This window comes from Hetaerina americana, unplaced genomic scaffold (genome assembly GCF_022747635.1).
Source record: "Hetaerina americana unplaced genomic scaffold, ioHetAmer1.1.p SCAF_63, whole genome shotgun sequence".
Classification (NCBI taxonomy): domain Eukaryota; kingdom Metazoa; phylum Arthropoda; class Insecta; order Odonata; family Calopterygidae; genus Hetaerina; species Hetaerina americana.
This window is the reverse complement of record NW_027287239.1, coordinates 699,534-716,682: the sequence shown is the minus strand read 5'-3', so window position 1 is coordinate 716,682 and position 17,149 is coordinate 699,534. Positions and strand designations below refer to the sequence as shown.

Here is a 17,149-nt window from a genome sequence, read left to right as displayed (position 1 = left end):
TTGATAAACTTTCAGATATGGCAAGGCTTAAATTAAATTATATTTAGAAGAACAGTTTTTGGGAAATCAATCCGATGTCGAGTACAATATTTTACAATGTGTTTACCGTGAGTATCTTATTTGCTGCCAGATAGCTATCGTCAAGCATCACTTTACAAGTTTATATATATATATACACATACATATATATGTATATATATATATATATATATATATATACACATATATATAATTGAATACAGTGGAACACACTATATTCACAATAATACACAGTACATACACAATAGTCTATAATTTGGCGGAATTGTTTTACCGGTTTAGGATTACTCACCGAGCCCCTCTTTATTAAAAAAGAATTTCTTGCACCAGTTATTAATTTTTAAAAATTTTGATTGTTTGTAAATGCTTTGGCACAGAATTATATGAATTAACTAAATTTTTTCAGTAAATCCTTCAAAACGCTGTGGAAAATGTGAGATAAAATAAACTTGGCAACACTTTTAAGGCATACCTTAATAGAAGGCTTCTTAAAATTATCTCTGTATAATCAAATCTCGAATGAGAATACTAAGAACAGCGTTTTCATAGCATAATAATTTTAACTACAGATTAGGTTCCTACCTTTCATAAGAAAATATTGGTGGATCCAACATTTGAATCGTAATTTGTTTATCAAGGATGTAAGATTGTTAAGTTCTGCATAGCTTCACAATCATGCATAAGCATATACACATATTTGCAGTGAAAAACTAGACCTAGTAAACTCATTATTCATTAAAATGGTTTTCCAATATTTCTACCAAAATATTTTGATATATATTTCCCGTTATTGATTAAAATGTTATATTAATAACATGTTTTCATAGTTTAAAATAATTACCATGAAAATGGTCATAAACAATCAAATGATGTAAAAATGAACCCATATAGTAATTCTGTACTACTTCACGTGAAGGTATTAATTTAAACTTAACTAAAAAAATACACGATAGCGGTCTATCATCTACCTTGATTTGCAAGCTTGGTCACAGAAAATGTTCGCTGGGGTGGTTGAAACACTAAACTTAAATGGAAAGGGTGGAATTTTTGTATTCGGAAGAGGAATGAAAAGAGACATCGCTTCTACTGAAATGATCCGCAGCGGATTTTATTGTTAATTTTCCAGGTTTAAGTATTATGCCTAGTTCTTGTTAAACTGCTGAAGTAATCCTAAGTTTTGTGCGCTATGTAAATTTGGCAGGAACCAAAGTTTTATTCAAAGAGTTAAATTTGATTTTGATACCTGATCGTGTGGGGAAATGAAGGGCTCTAAACTTTTATCTTAAAATAAATGTATCATATTGTTCTTATTCACTATTGAACTTGATAAAAATTTTTAAGGTATGATTTCATTAATCCATTGAGGAGTATTCTTAGAATTACGCCGGTAAAGTATTATTTTTCGTTTTTTTAATGAGAAGACGAGGCAGGCGGAAAGAGTTATTTCACTTCACGAAAGGCATTACCTTCACGGTCCATTTCATGTCTGCATTTTAAGCATTCCAATTGCTTCACACTTTCTCTCGACTTCTTTCGCGTCCTCAGTATCTTCCTCCGGGCTTTACTGCCCTAAGGGAATTATGCAATCATACGGAATTACACTGAAGTTGCCGTGATATTTTAAAGAGGCCGTTTACAGAGCAAAGAAAATCACGTACCCAAGAAGACACAGGGAACTGGAAGAGATTTTGAGCGCGTCTACGCGCAGCGTTTCTCCTTCTTCAACCTTCCCTTCCTTTCTCTTCACCTAATCCCTCTCAACCTTAGGAATTGTGGGTGGAATGTAATTCAATTAGTTCTACTAAGACTTCTGGCGATCAAAAGGACCAAAAATTTCAAATGTTCTCCCTTAAATATCATAAGGCTGTATTTATGATAACTTAACTTAGATGCTATTTAACCGATTGCGAAAATGACCTTTACCATTCCGTACAACATGCATACAAGGCCTGCCCCAATAGTAGTAGGGCATTTCATTAAAAATTTTCAAGCCAAAATTGAAACACTGAAAAGTTCACAAAGTGGCACCCTTGTGCGTTATATCGCTACCAGCGGGATTTCCACGCCTCGTACACCTTCCGGGAGCCCGCTCTTCACGGCCTGTTGTAACGGACCCACCGAGCCATTATGACACCACTGTTGCCTCGGAACATATTTTTTTATGGATTCCTACTTGTATTAAGGAATTTTCTACAAACAAAAATATTCATTAGTTTTCAATTGAGATTACCAGAATTCATGGATTTCTTTTAACTCTTATTAATAAAATTTAGAAATAAATATAAGAAAAATTTCAACGCTAAAATTGGATTTGAATAAACAATTATTTAGTTAATATTTAGGGGATTTTCCAATTTTAAATACTTGAATTTATGAGATATCCTTGGATAAGTGTGTCGTGTAATTTAGGGCTTTGATGATATACTACCCAGAAATGAGAATCTTTTCACCCATATTTTTCCTATATCAAAAATGCAAAACCCGTGATTTTGCTCAAAAACCATATATATATATATATATATATATATATATATATATATATATATATATATATATATATATATATATATATATATATATATATATATATAGATATAGATATAATCTTCCTGGGAAACCATAACCGGCACAGGGAAAAAAACTGGCCCCCCTTCCCTGATGTGTGAATTTCACACGCCGTCGGGCTTAGTACTAGGTGACCTCTACCATCATCGACCAAACCGACCTTCGGGTTGATTACTGTACTATGGTTTATATAGCATAATATATGGAGATGGATAGGGGAAAATTAGATATTTTAGGTCTATGCGAGGTGAGATGGAAGGATAGGGGTGATATTACTGGCGTGATCAGTATAGAATAATATACAGCGGCGGGGACGAAAGCATACGAGAGGTTGTCATAGTATTAAATGAAGAGATAGGAAGAAGCGTAGTCAACATAGAGCACGTAACGGATAGATTATTACTATTAGAGATAAAAGAAGAACCGACGAACTTGCTTATTATTCAGGTACACAATAGATTTTATTACAAACCTACAAAGAGGTAACCTACCTAATATAGTATATCCCGTTATATGCGTATCTTCAGTTTGAGTCTCAACTATTTTCATCAATACATATGATTCATATCTCGTTACTAATGCTGAGCACCGTTCATTCTGTTGCGATTCCCATGGATAAAATAACTAGTACCCTAGTCCGTTAATATCACCGACATTTACCTAGTGCTGGTGGCGAAGAGTTTAAATAAAAGGAGATTCCGTGCGGAAAGTTTGTTTTGTTTTCACACATTGACGCAGCGTCAAACCCTTAGCCAGGACAGGAGTGATGAAGGAGAAGACTTTCCTGCCTGCAATTTTAGGAAAAGAGGAATTAGGAGATAGGGCGTGGCTACCTTGCACTTTTCTAGCCGCAGAAAGTGGTTATCTCAGACAGAAGAATACGTGGGGACGAAGGAGCGAGTATTTATAGGTGATGATTTTTTGTGGCTGCATCTAACAATAATACTGCCCTGAATGGATTAATAGCGCTCGTTAGTATTTCAATATTCCTTTACTCATAGAAGATTCCAAGTTTTCATCTGATTTCCAATCCAATTATTTCCTTTATTCCTTTTTATAAAGCATTTAATTTCAAAATTAAGTGATTCTGATTTATGCTGAAGTCAGCGCAAACGCGTCCATGATGGGAAATGGATTCCGGCGTGACATCATGCAACTGCTTCGTGGTAAAAATACCTAAAGCAGCCATGCGATTTCGCAAATATATTTAATTTTTAAATAAATATTTCCGTGAGTTATATTTATTACGTCTATATTATTGAGATCTAAAATTAATTTAGGTTATTTATATTCATCAGGAGTCCCAAAATTTCCGTAATGAAGTAGCATAATATTTAAAGAAATGTTCAATTGAATTTAAAGAAAAGTTCAAAAGGGAATGGGTAATTAAATTTGGTAAAATTTAAAGCAAACCTTCCGTAAGGGAGACTTCACTGTTCTCAATCCTCTGCTTTCGTGTTCGTTAAAGAATGATAGCCCAGCTAATACCTCTTAAAAATTTATAATTATTTATAATTGCTGCATAAGTGATGAATAAAGCGTAAATAAGCATTAAAATTATTTTTAAATACTTCATTTTTTTGAAGTCCACCAAGTATCAAATATCAATTTTTGTATTTTGAACAGAATGGGGAAGATATGCAAATTTAATGCATTTGATTAGAATAGTAAATGCGAAAGCCGAGTCTCTCAGGAGGTATAATCAGAAAAGATTACTGGAAAATTATCATTGAATGGAAGAAGAAAACTAGTTGGCTGGACTGCATGGAAAAATTTCAGAGGCGGAAAGAAATGAGCTTGCTATACAAAATAATGAATAAATCGTATAAAAAGGAAATGGTATCCAATTTTAGAAATGAGATAGAAAAAATATCAATTGAACCATAAAAATTTAGGGGAGGGCGAAAGAATGTTGCGAAGATGATATTGGGGCCATATTGTAGGATATAAAAATAAACTTGGCGGAGATAAAGTCAGCGATGGACCTTCAGCCCCGGAGTGCGAAATAAAAATCCTACACGAAAAATGAAAACGAGCATGGAAAATGAATTTCATTTCATGGAAAATCATATTTTGACTTTCATTCTATGCTTGGACACCTTTGGAAAATAATTTTAATAATTTTTGATTAAAATATTGTGTTTCCTATTTGAAGTATTTAACTGTGCTAATTTGAGAACGATATAATGAAAGGTGGTTTTGGGGTTCATATCCACACCGTAGTTTCACAAAATTTTCAAGAGCCCCAAAAATAACTTTCCATTCGGTCAACTAATAGAACTCTCTCCATATGTGTTTTGTTTCTTTTATGCCTTTGCGTTCTTCTGAACCTCATGGAATTAAATAAATGCTGTTAGTGACCGACTTATGATGATTATATGCTTCCAGCTTTGCACACACTATCTCGTGCTTAATATGAAACAAATCCCCAGAAAGTTAGTTAATTAAATGCATTTTCAAATTCAATTTGATCCCTGAAATTTATTACTTTATCCATTCCTTAACTTTATTAATACGGAATAAAAGAACTCCAGAATTCTATTTGTCTCGATAAAAACTTATGAATGTCAATTAATTTGCTTTTGAAAATAACAATCCAAGAATATGGTGAACGCTCTCAAGCGACGGCACAAGTTCATGAACAAACTCTGATAACAAACCAACTAAACTCAGAAACACAAGGAAAGGACGTGCATACTACCTTGATCAAAAATTTCCCGGAATTTATTCAGAAAATTAAAAATACAAGTTTATTCATCTAAATCTATATTGTCCCCTTCAAAGTAATCCCCATCGACTGCAACACACTTATGCCAGCGCTTGATCCAATCCTCGAAACATTTTTTATATTCAGTTTTCGGTATGTCCATCAGTGCTTCCTGCGATTTTTCCATTACTTCCTCTCGGCTGCTAAAACGCGTTCCCCGTAATGGTTTTTTAACTCGATTGAACAGAAAGAAGTCACAGGGAGCCAAATCAGGTGAATTCGGTGGCTGTTGGATGGTATTTGTTGCATTTTTCGTCAAAAAATTACGAATAATGATAGCACTGTGCCTGATGTCTGGATTGCGTGTCGTACTCATAAACCCACGTCTCGTCTCCAGTAATGATCCTTTTGATGAATGTGGGATCGGATTCAGCCTCGCAAATCATGTCTTTTGCGACGTCAACACGGTCTCTTTTTTGCATGAAATTGAGGTCTTTTGGCATGCTACACGACGGAAACCCAAATCATTAACCACAATGTCTTGGGCGGATCCATAGGCAATGTTCAAGTCCTCCGCTATTTCTCTGATGGTTAATTTGCGGTTATTGACCAACATTTCTTTTACTTTATCAATTTTTTCACCGACTTTCGATGTCGATGGTCTGCCACTGCGTTCATCATCTTCGATTGACTCACGACCACTTCTGAACCGCTCGTGCCACTGGTAAATGACCGTTTTTTTTAGAGAATCGTTGCCGAAACACTTTTCCAACATTTCCAACGTCCGTGCGCCACTAAATCCTTTTTTTACGCAAAATTTAATACAAGTTCGTTGTTGCAAATTTAAATCCATTTCTGCAATTGTAACAAATCGCCAACACACACAGAGATAGATGTACTCTTGGCTACGTAACTTTTGCAAATGTCAAGTTATGACACTAAGATTTAAAGGGAATATCAACAACAGATGTACCAATTTAACAAAAAAACAGAACTCAAATCGGAACGATGGGAGCGCCACACGGTGGTTATTCCGGGAACTTTTTGATCAAGGTAGTATGTATTCAAAAATGCATTCACACACACAGATATATATATATAAATATATAAATATATATATATATATATATATATATATATATATATATATATATATACGTAGACACGTGTATACACACATAGACACGTGTATACGTGTCTATGTGTGTATATATATATATATACACACATAGACACGTATACACGTGCATGTGAGTCAAGATGAAAGATTACTTATCTACTCTCTGACCCTAAATATTTATTTATTAGCAGTTTTAAATTCTTCATAATTCTTAAAATACATCATACGCTGAAGAGAATCGAAGTGTTTGCAACTTTTCATCGGTAACACTATTAAAAAAACTAAACAAACAAAGTATTGCATGTATCCACATGTAGTGAGCGTTTTGCTTTTTTATTTGAAAATAATTTCTTTCCGCTCAAATGGTTCTGTTAGGAAAAATGTTTTATAAACATCGATTTTTTAGTTCATATTTCATGAAAATGATTCAAAATATAAATTATCTCAAGTAAATTTAATTCGTCTATAGTTTTAACAAACACTTGGGTATGATTGGTACGTAGATGGTAATTAATATATCTACTAGCATATCCGGTTTTCCACTGCCGTTTTAAAAACCTAATGGATTTCACAGTGGATTTGGAGAGTGTGTATCCCGGTGAAATATAATATGCCATAATCTTCATTGAGTTCTTCTTAGTTTAAGCTTTCAATCGCTTGATGCCGGCGAAATGTCTGCCATCCCATGTTTCATTGTTCCTGAGGTAGATGAAGGACTCCACTTTCCCTAATATCCGCAGCTCGAATTGTGATATCCATCTTCACCTTTATTCTTCCACACAAGGGTTTTAGTTTTCTTTTTGATTATGTTCATATTAGATTCCCGAAGTACCTGTTTAATTCTATTCAAAAATTTTTATAGGGCCTCTCCCGTTTCTGCAACTATGTCGATATCATCTGCAAATCTGAGTATTGTAATTTATTCACCATTCAAATTGCATCCTTTGTTGGCCAATTAACTTGTGCTTCTGTAGTTGCCTCTTCAAGATATGTGTCAAAAGGTGATTGCAAGTGGTTGTTACTATGTCTAATATTCTTTTCGCTTTTATTTTCTTTCCGTTTTGCATAAGCATGGTTGTTAAATTATTCTTGTGAACGTTGTGTATTATTCTTTTCGCCGTTGTGGTCCATTCCAAGAGCTTTTTATATCTTGAATATCTCGTTGCTTTCGACGATGTTGAAGGCCTCCGTCCCAGAATGTCGCATATTACGGATCGCTTGCTTGTCTAATTGTTTCATTGACTTGCTAACCATATCAGGACTTGTTTGAACTAAATTTACAAAATGGCCTTGATCCGATGATCCTTTTACAATCATTTATTGAAAACAAACAAGAGGTCTAACACAAACTATTAATTAGATAGAACTTAAGACGAGTTTTCAAATACTAATTGATAAGTCCTACCTCGAATGTAATGTGAAAGTAATGTACGAGGGTCATCCGGAAAGTAGTACCCGTTCGTGAAATAAAGACACAAAAGTAAATATTAACAAACATAAAAAATTTTATTTGAAAGAGGATACTTTAAACTACTTCTCAACATAAACTCCAAGCAAATTAAGGCATTTGTCATAACGTGTGACAAGTTTCTGTATTCCTGCTGCATAGTCCTTCGCCGCCAGCTCATTGAGATACGCGGGGGACCCATCTTGCACAAATTTTTGCATAATGCAGATGGTGTTTAACAATTTCATGAACAATTGTTCGAGAAACATTGGGAAAATGCTCACAGATGTCATCAATTGTGACGCGCCGATCGTTCCTCACGAATTCGTCAACTGAGCTCACCAGTTGGTCTGTAATGACAGACGGTCTCTCCGAACGCTCATCGTCGTGTGTGTTCCCCCTCCCCATGTTGAAGTTGCGACACCACCGCCGAACAGACGACTCGTCCATTACATTGTCTCCATACACCTCCTTTAATTGGCGATGAATATCACATGGGCGAACGTTTCTTGCATTGAGGAATTTAATCACTGCCCTCACTTCACAACTGGCGGCGTTCTCAATTTTTTTAAACATTGTAAACAATCACAGAAACAACACAGGCAATGCTAGCGTCACGCAACTTGGCTCAGAGAAGGCAGACAAGCCACTGAAGCTATCTGACCTCGTCCAGCGGCTACTCGCGTCGTCAGCACTTCATGCGGCACGAACGGGTACTACTTTCCGGATGACCCTCGTAGTTGTAACCTGCATTATGGCTCGCCCACGTAATGCATCTCTATCAAAATCAGGAGGAAATGAAGTTTTATTTTAGTGAGAGAAATACATGAGTGAACCAAAGTAAAAAAAAGCGCAAGGAAATAAACTCTGAGATGGAAGTGGATGAGGTTTGTCAGTGAGATTGGATTTTAGGAGTGTCTCGAGATGAAACAAAGCGTGCGGAAGTAAAATATAGTATAATGTTTCGTTTTGAAGGATAAAATTTACGAAGAACCAATATCAAAAAAGGAAAGAATAAATAAACTCCAGAGGAAGATTATAGGATGAGGTTTTGTAAATTAGATTGAAATTAGAAGAGAAACAAAATAAAACAAACAGCAAGGCAATACTCTCTTGGAGGAAAATAAATCTGAGTATAGAAATTCACGGTTTGTTGTCAAACGTGTGGATTATTTTCAAACCAAAGGCCTTTGTATTATCATGTTGTCACGGGTAAGGAACTGCGTCATCTTCAGTTGATCACTTCAGGACGGCATGTTGGTTGGTGAATGAAATCGCGTTCGAAGCATTACTTCACCCATTAACAGCGTTTGTGTGTTTTTTTCACTAATTTGTCGCGAGTGAAATGGTCTACAGTGACGCGAATCATCGTGTCGTTGCAAGATGTAGCCAGCTATGTTACGCATGTGATATCAAACGTCATTCCCATAGTTTTGTTAGAATCAGATCATAATTCTACTAACAATCCGCAACTGAGGCTAACATTTAAGGTAACCAAATCCATAATCATATTTACAATGTTCTATTTGATTTCCAGGAGATATTATCTCCTTGAGTGGAAGGCTAACTAAGAGATCACACGAGTTTTATTTTAGTTCGTTCCAAACCGTAATCAAAACCAGCATTTGTCTCCATTTGGTTTATTACAGGATATATACGAAATTTGGGGGTGACAACTGAGTAACTAATTTAAAAGTGAATATTCACACCATCTGTAACTCTATTCAAAGGCAAAAGGGTTTCATAAGTGTGTGAACGCTCTTACAGATTATTGCCAATGTAAACGTTTTATTTGCCTTAATTTGTGCACTTTTAGTAGCGGTAAATGTGAGGATACCTCTACTCTAGTGGGTTTAAAATGTGTTAAATCTACCACGCCATCAATTGTCCCCGCAGATAACAGGTAGCGAATTTGGAGCGCAATATTTACCGGCATTCCTGGGAATATCAGTTGAGCGCTTAGATGCCAATATCTATTATAGTCAGCACATGGGAAATGTTTTCAGCGTCTAGACTTCCTACAATTGTTACCATTGGCCAAAATGACCCCAATTTTTGCCAACAGTTGTACATTTGCAACCAATTCGTCATCCAGTCATCCAGAAAGAATTTTGATCCGGAGTACAATGACAAAATCCAAATAAATTGAATCATTTAGAGTCACAAAAAGCTAATATTATAAGCCTACAATCAATAATACGTCATTTTTAGAAGGAAATTTTTAAAACATTACTTATTAACTATCGTGAAAATGACTTTTTTATGAGTCGAAACCCTGGTTTGAATATAAAATGGTTTTCAGTGTACTAAACGTATTTCATATCATTCTCCCTATAACTTGATGCATTTGAAGAAGCCATGGGAGCGTGAGTATTAAGACAAATACTTTTTTGCTGCTGAGATAATAGCTGCTACGCGATGAAGTAACACTAAAGATTCATTTTCTTTGGGTAAATACTTCTCACTTAGGATTACTAGTTATTGAAAACGCCTTCTTTTTGTTGAGTTTTATTTCTCAACAAAATTAAAATAATTTTATGCTGAGGTTTTTACTTTAGCATCTCTCCTTGATGGAGTCTGCCATTATTTATTTTACCCAAAACTTCAGGCGAAGCAGGTGATCTTACAAGCGATGTACTGGAGCTTATGGGGTTAGTAATAATTACTTCGCCATAGGCAACTATCACCACTGCGCTGTCTTATGACAGCCCAGTTTTTTACTCTATAGATTAAAAAATGGGGAAACAATTCGGATCATAGATATTTTATCTGTCATCATACATTGTTTTAAGTGAGTTGACATTATAACTTTGAAAATACTCAGAATTATCAGTTCAACTCAAAATTTTTTCATCGTCTATCGTTATGAACTTTAAAATGCAATGCATCAAATAACTAAGAAATTAAATTATCGCCGTAACTAAAATTTTCGGATATTAAACTAACTTGGAAAGCGGTTAAAATCCCATTACGTCGTACGTGAAACCTTTAATGGAGCCCAATGCAATTGCTGCAAGCCTGCATGATTCCCCTGCATTGCATAACGAGTAGCATTTAGGATACATCAAAGGAAGTGTGGTTCGGAATTTTGGAAATTTCTTGAAGACAAAAAAATAATACATTATACCTTCCTATTGATGACTTCATTAATGCTATGGCATCACGCGTGCCCCTTTCCTTCATGAACCCAAATTAATCAGTACCTAGTAATTATTTGGCTCTCCATCCTTCTATTGATTACCCTGAGAACCACTTTTGCTGCGTAGAATATAAAACTTATTCTGTACTCCATCCGTGAATATGGCAGCCTTTCCCTTTTTATTGGATTAAGAACTAATACTGATCTGAAGAAATCTTCCGGCCGAGAATTTCTCTCATAAATACTGTGAATTAACCATAAAAATCCCTCCTAAAACCTTGTCCTAAAAATTTAAATAGTTTATCGGGGATATTAATACTACTCACTATTTATTACTACTCACACGCATTATTTGATTTCAATTCCATTATTTCTCTCACCATCGATTACTCCTGGAACCAATGGTATCCTCATCTACGTCATTTTCTTTCTATGTCCAACCTTCATAAACAAATATCTTTTTAAAAAGTTGTCAAATAAATTGTTAAGCAAAATACTGGGTGACACCACCGTTATTTTTTTTGTATTTTGATACATCTTGATAGATTATATGGTATATTATCTGTGACTTTTACAATTTAAGCATGCTTTCATGCGCCTAAATTGCTTAAATATTTTACAATTGTCTCATGTTACTTGGCCTCATACGTTCCGCTAACGTCACATTGTAAGGAAAAAGGTTTTTCCTTCCTTAACCTTACCACCATTTTTCAATGTCTCGAAGAACCTCTGGGGTCTCCAGGGACACGGAGTAATTTGATAGCTGAAGGAGCCAAATTTGAAGGTTAACGCCTCGAGATCAAGTGAGTTATTGAGTGAAAGCAAAGTTGAGTAGGTCGACGACCCCTTGAAACAACAATGCCTCGAGGGGAAACGGAACAAATACTACAAGGGAGGAGAGAGCCTCGGAAAAAATACATGATGCTCACGCTCAGGAAACGAGCGAGGGATTAAGACTGACAGGAGGGGGTTGGAGTTTGTGCGATCACAAATAGAGTTCAGAAGAAAATCGGCCAATGATCTTAATCTATTATCGTTTCGTTTATGTAGTTATATCTTCCACCACTCCACCCATGTGAAAACATTGATATCCAACTTATCTTCGCCCATTTTTAATGGTCTCCAACTAATCCTAGAGTTATCGCAAAATAAGTCCATGAAAAATAACAAGAATATATTTTTAAGACTGTTGAGATATGTGTTAATTGAAGGATACAAAAAGTAAGTGAACATAGTGAAAGAAATTATACGAGTGTTTGCATTGAAGAAGAACCGGAAAGCAGATTTGAGGACTCTATGGAAATAAGGCCTTCAAAGTAGTCTGGGACTGCAGATTATGGATCACTTCGAATTTCGACAATGAAGAGTTGTAAAAAAAGTAATTATTAGGCGTGCCACGCGATAAAATTAGTTTAAAAATGTATGTTGATGACAATTATTTCATTCTGACTCGTAAAGGCGACTGACTCTTCTCTGCAGGCACACTGCGGCAAATATTGTTCCTCAATTGCGAGTGGAATTTCTTTCGAGGGAATTGAGGAGGGTATAGGTTCGGGGCTAAGGGTTAAATGGAAAATGCATCACATAAGGAGCCGTAATTAATGCCTTCGTTAGAAAGAGCGCCGGATTACACGCTGGTAGTCATTTGAGGCTTAAAAGAAGAGCAGGTGGGAGAATATGCCCGAAGAGGCAAATGGGTTCATTTCGCGGAGAAAAACAGTGACGCAACGACTATAAGGGAAAATAAGATGACATTTATCTGTTTCCAATGAATGAGAGTGCGACGCTAAGTGAGATACTCTTCGTTACACCGATTTGCCATCCCAATCCCCTCTGCATCATTAAATGTTCCTCAGTATTTCGCTCAGTTAAACTTAAGCTTACTTCTTTCCAAATGTGCAGATAGGTTGATCGATTGTTCATTCTGTAAACCCGATTCTTTAATTGTTGTCAACGTCTGGTTGAAAAGTATATTTTTTTATACTGCATGTACAGTTATGAGGGATCGCAGGATGCCTTAAAATAGTTTTACGGGTAAAGAGTCATTAATTACTAAGAAGTAAAATAGCTTTAAAGATATAAATGGTCATGGTAAATGGACAATTATTTTTATTTTTAATTGGTAGATCGCTATATTAACGTTAAAATGAAATAGAATCAGAAAAATTCTCCAGATTACGTCCTAAAAAATATAAAGCGATTTATTTATTTAGATTCTACATTGTGTTGAAACTTTATTGCCTTTATAATTAGTTCGCATTAAAGTATTAAAATTAATGCAGGTGGTATACTAATGCGGGCTTTACCTCAAGACGACGCAATATTAATCATCAAAATCAAATTTCCATTTTAAAACCTTTAAAACGTACATTTAACGAATTCCTTTATGTAATGGTCACATTTTCACGATCTCTCGTTCTCATATATGAGCTCAGATATAAGTAGAGAACCTAAGTTTTCCTTGGAAAAACTCAAAAAAGAAAATATTTTCACCAAAATATTTTGGAAACATACCTGGTTAAAATATGCCAAATAGTATTTTTATAGGTATTATTAAAGCCAACTAGGTGAATACTGATATTACTGCAGACGTTTCGGAAAATTTGCAGAATAATTTCGGTAAAACTCCGGCTTTTTGCTCAAATTAGTGAATTGACTTATCATCACTCTAGAGAGTCTTACAATATTGCCCCAGTGGTAAATGTTTATTGGACATTAATTTTATCTATTTTTTCTTTCAGATACATAGACCATGCGCCAAAACTTCGGAATATATCAGATCAGGTGTTTGGGGAGCATCTTCCGAGACTAAGAATTCTGTAAGTGTTATAGATTTTAAAATTCCCTTTCTATTAAATTATGTTTGGTAATTTATTGGTGGCATTTTCGTGGGTACCCCAAATTTTAAGTTTTCCTTTTTCCTTAAACATTTGTTCGTAATTTTATGGTGAAACTATCTAAATCATATTGCTGTAAAAGAAAAATACTTTATTTTTCTCTTAAATGTTTTCCTAGGATAATAAATTTAGCACGAAGACGTCTTATAAATGATCCTGGAATCAAGGAAAATTTGATTTAATGGTGAAAGAAGAAAATAATCCTCAGATGATTCCGCTTTCCTCTTAACCTAAATTTTTCTGACTCTAGGCTTTCAGCATAAGGATCGACACGCATGCGTATCGTATCGGCGTGAGTGATTTCCTAAAGGAATTTCACCGGAAAATTATCTTCATGAATTCGAAAAGATAATATTGTGTTTGTTTTCATTTTCTTTATATGATGTTTTATTTTCTCACTCCTTTTGTGTCCACTTAGAGGTCGTTAAGCAGGAACTTTATGTCGTTTAAAAACACCATCAACACATTTTACCAAAAGAATTACCGACAACGCCTGATTTACGAAATTCAATTTCAACAGGAGAAGTATATTTCCTTATAATTCAATGTCGGAAGGAACCTACTAAAATGGTCAAAAATAATTTTACCCTGGTTTGATTTTCAGAAAAAGGAAGTGAAGTGTCTTCCCATACCTGTATTCTGCGTAATGCAGAATTGTATTTTTTCATTTTTTTAAAATGACATTTAGATTTTTCCAAAATTTTTCTTGGCTCGTTTCATAACTATCTTTCTATTGTGACTCATCAGGAAATCGATTTTCGACTTTTAACAATTTATTAGTAGCTATGTAATTAAATGTCTCTCATTTCAAGGAGAAATCCGCAAAGCACCCTCCTCTTCCTAATCACGACAGGGAATTAATCGAGGTAAAGAGATACTCTTGAAGAGACCGTAGTGCGAGGGAATGTAATTAGGGAGTCATCAATTAAATAGACTAGGCGTAGTTACGAAATTGCTGAAACTTTGGTCCTTTCATTCGAACAAAATTAATGAGTAGCTAGAATTGAGATTGTTGGTTTGTAAGAATGCTAAATGAAAAGACGCTTCTGATTGATTCTGTTGGTTGAAATGCATGGTCGAATTTTTATATATTCGAGAAGTAATGGGCAGTATTACTTCTAGATTCGAAGTTTTATCGAGAGGATATTATGCTACTATCGTTTTTCTTGGCTGATAAGTAGTGGTGCTATAACGTTCTCAAGGTCACTCATTGAACAATGGTTTCCACGGCAATTATAACCGCGAAAAATATCCACGGATACATCAATAATTCCTAAGTTGTATGACGTTTTTCTAAAAAAATTGTAAGGCGTATTTTACTCCTATACATCCATCATATTTGGCATCGTATTATCTTACATATATTTTATGTACATATTATTTGGATACCATCTTTAAATGAAGATTGCCATTATGACTAAGCATGATGATGAATTTGCATGGACCCAGGAAGTTATACCGTGAGAAGACCCTCCGACGGTCACAATGCTTTATGCGTTTAAATCAATGATTATAAGTAACAAGTTTGAAGTTCAACTTTATTTATTTTAATTCGTGCCCTCGTCTGTGTTGTGTATATTATCGTCGTAGTGTGCAAAACAATTCGCACAAACATGAGCACCTTCAACGTATTCGGGAAAACAATTCAGTGATTGCTGTTTTTTATATTTATGAAAGATTCTCTGTATATTTTAAGATATGAGAATCATTATTCCATCACAGCAACGGAGTACGCTAAATAAATAATGCAAAGAATTGCTTGGTTGACAATAACAAAGATTGGAGTACATAAAAATTCATCTTATAGAAAACTTTCTGATACACTTTTTATGAGAGCCATAATTAAAATCCAAAAAATATAAGGATGATCATTATCATAAAACTAATTCCGTCTTATGTGTAGTATAAAATTATTCCAATAAATTTGACCATTTGAAAACTGCATTATATCTGGTTTTTTAGCGGTGTAAACCCATAAGAAATAACTTAAGGACTTCCTCAAATGTATACTATTTAAAGGTTTTTTATTCACACTTTTTCAATTCATTGCATTGTATCCATTCAAAACCTGCTCTCTCTATGATGAGTTTAAAATGTATTTTTTTTCAAATTATCAAGACTCCTTCGTAGTATGATCCTGTTCTGATGCTAATAAAATGGTACCAGACATTGAGGAGAATGTGCAATTAGTTGCTTCTTTAAACGTAGCCGTCATGCTTCTCAAATAAAACAAGACGTTCCTTTCAAAGATCTATTCCAGTGTTCATATAGTTATACAATGGAAAGGTACTTTGATCCTTATAAAAGGTATGATATCACCAATGCCTATCTACCGAGGACTTTCAAGGGTGCTTTAAACAGTGGAAAAGAAGATAAATTAAGTTCGTAGGAACAAATAGAGAGTACTTTGAAGTAGACCAAATCAATGTAGACTAAATTTTCCAAAAAAAGCTTATTTGGCATTAGATCTCTTATTTATTGGACAGACCTCGAATATTATAAACAAGTGAACGTAATTGTACGTCTGTTTATGCATGTGAAATACATATATATTTTTAAAGAAGAAAATTTATGAAAAATTTTGATGTCCTAACCCCTCCGCAATATTTGTGTCGGCTTGTGAGTCATTATGCGGACGTATAATGCAGAACTATCATTGTACCCTTTCCTATTGCATCTGCACAGGTTCATGTGCCCGATGAATGGCCGTTGCGGGGAGTTCAGGCCAACACCACACGCCATCACTATCTGGAAAGATACCAATGTATTAGTCAGCCATGAGAAATTGCTGTCCTATTTTAATTATTATAAATCCGTCCAAGTTTAGTAAGTTGGTCCAGCGAATCGGCATTGATTATTCCGAGTTGATAAAATCTTTCTCTGATCAGTATAGTAATAACAGTTACATTTTAAATGAGTCATTAATTAATCAACAACTAATCAACAATATATTATGTTTGATCGAATAAAATTCGTTTGAAATTGCCACTGCAACGACCAACTATTTCAAATAATCCTAATTCCCCCTCTTTGAAACGGCGAGGGGTTTGAGGGGAATGGGAATGCGAGCCATAGTCAGAGAGAAATATATGTATTTCAGAGTGCAGGAGGAAATATTTCAGATAAAGTCGAAGGAAAAATCGATTTAAAAAAATAGAAACCCGGTTTCTTCCTGACGTGCGTCGTCAGACTAGATATACGGTCCGAGTGAAGGGAGGGAGTGAGTGGGGAACGG

The 17,149-nt window shown here is 34.9% G+C and overlaps 1 protein-coding gene across 1 annotated transcript in view; it reads left to right on the top strand.

Annotated features, from left to right (window-relative positions):
- Nucleotides 1-17,149, top strand: part of LOC139695781 (lutropin-choriogonadotropic hormone receptor-like) — a 484,244-nt gene that overhangs the window by 171,218 nt on the left and 295,877 nt on the right. Inside the window, exon 4 of the mRNA XM_071594568.1 lies at nucleotides 13,759-13,836. Within this exon, the coding sequence (XP_071450669.1) occupies nucleotides 13,759-13,836 (78 nt within the window). The remainder of the gene's footprint in view (nucleotides 1-13,758; nucleotides 13,837-17,149) is intronic.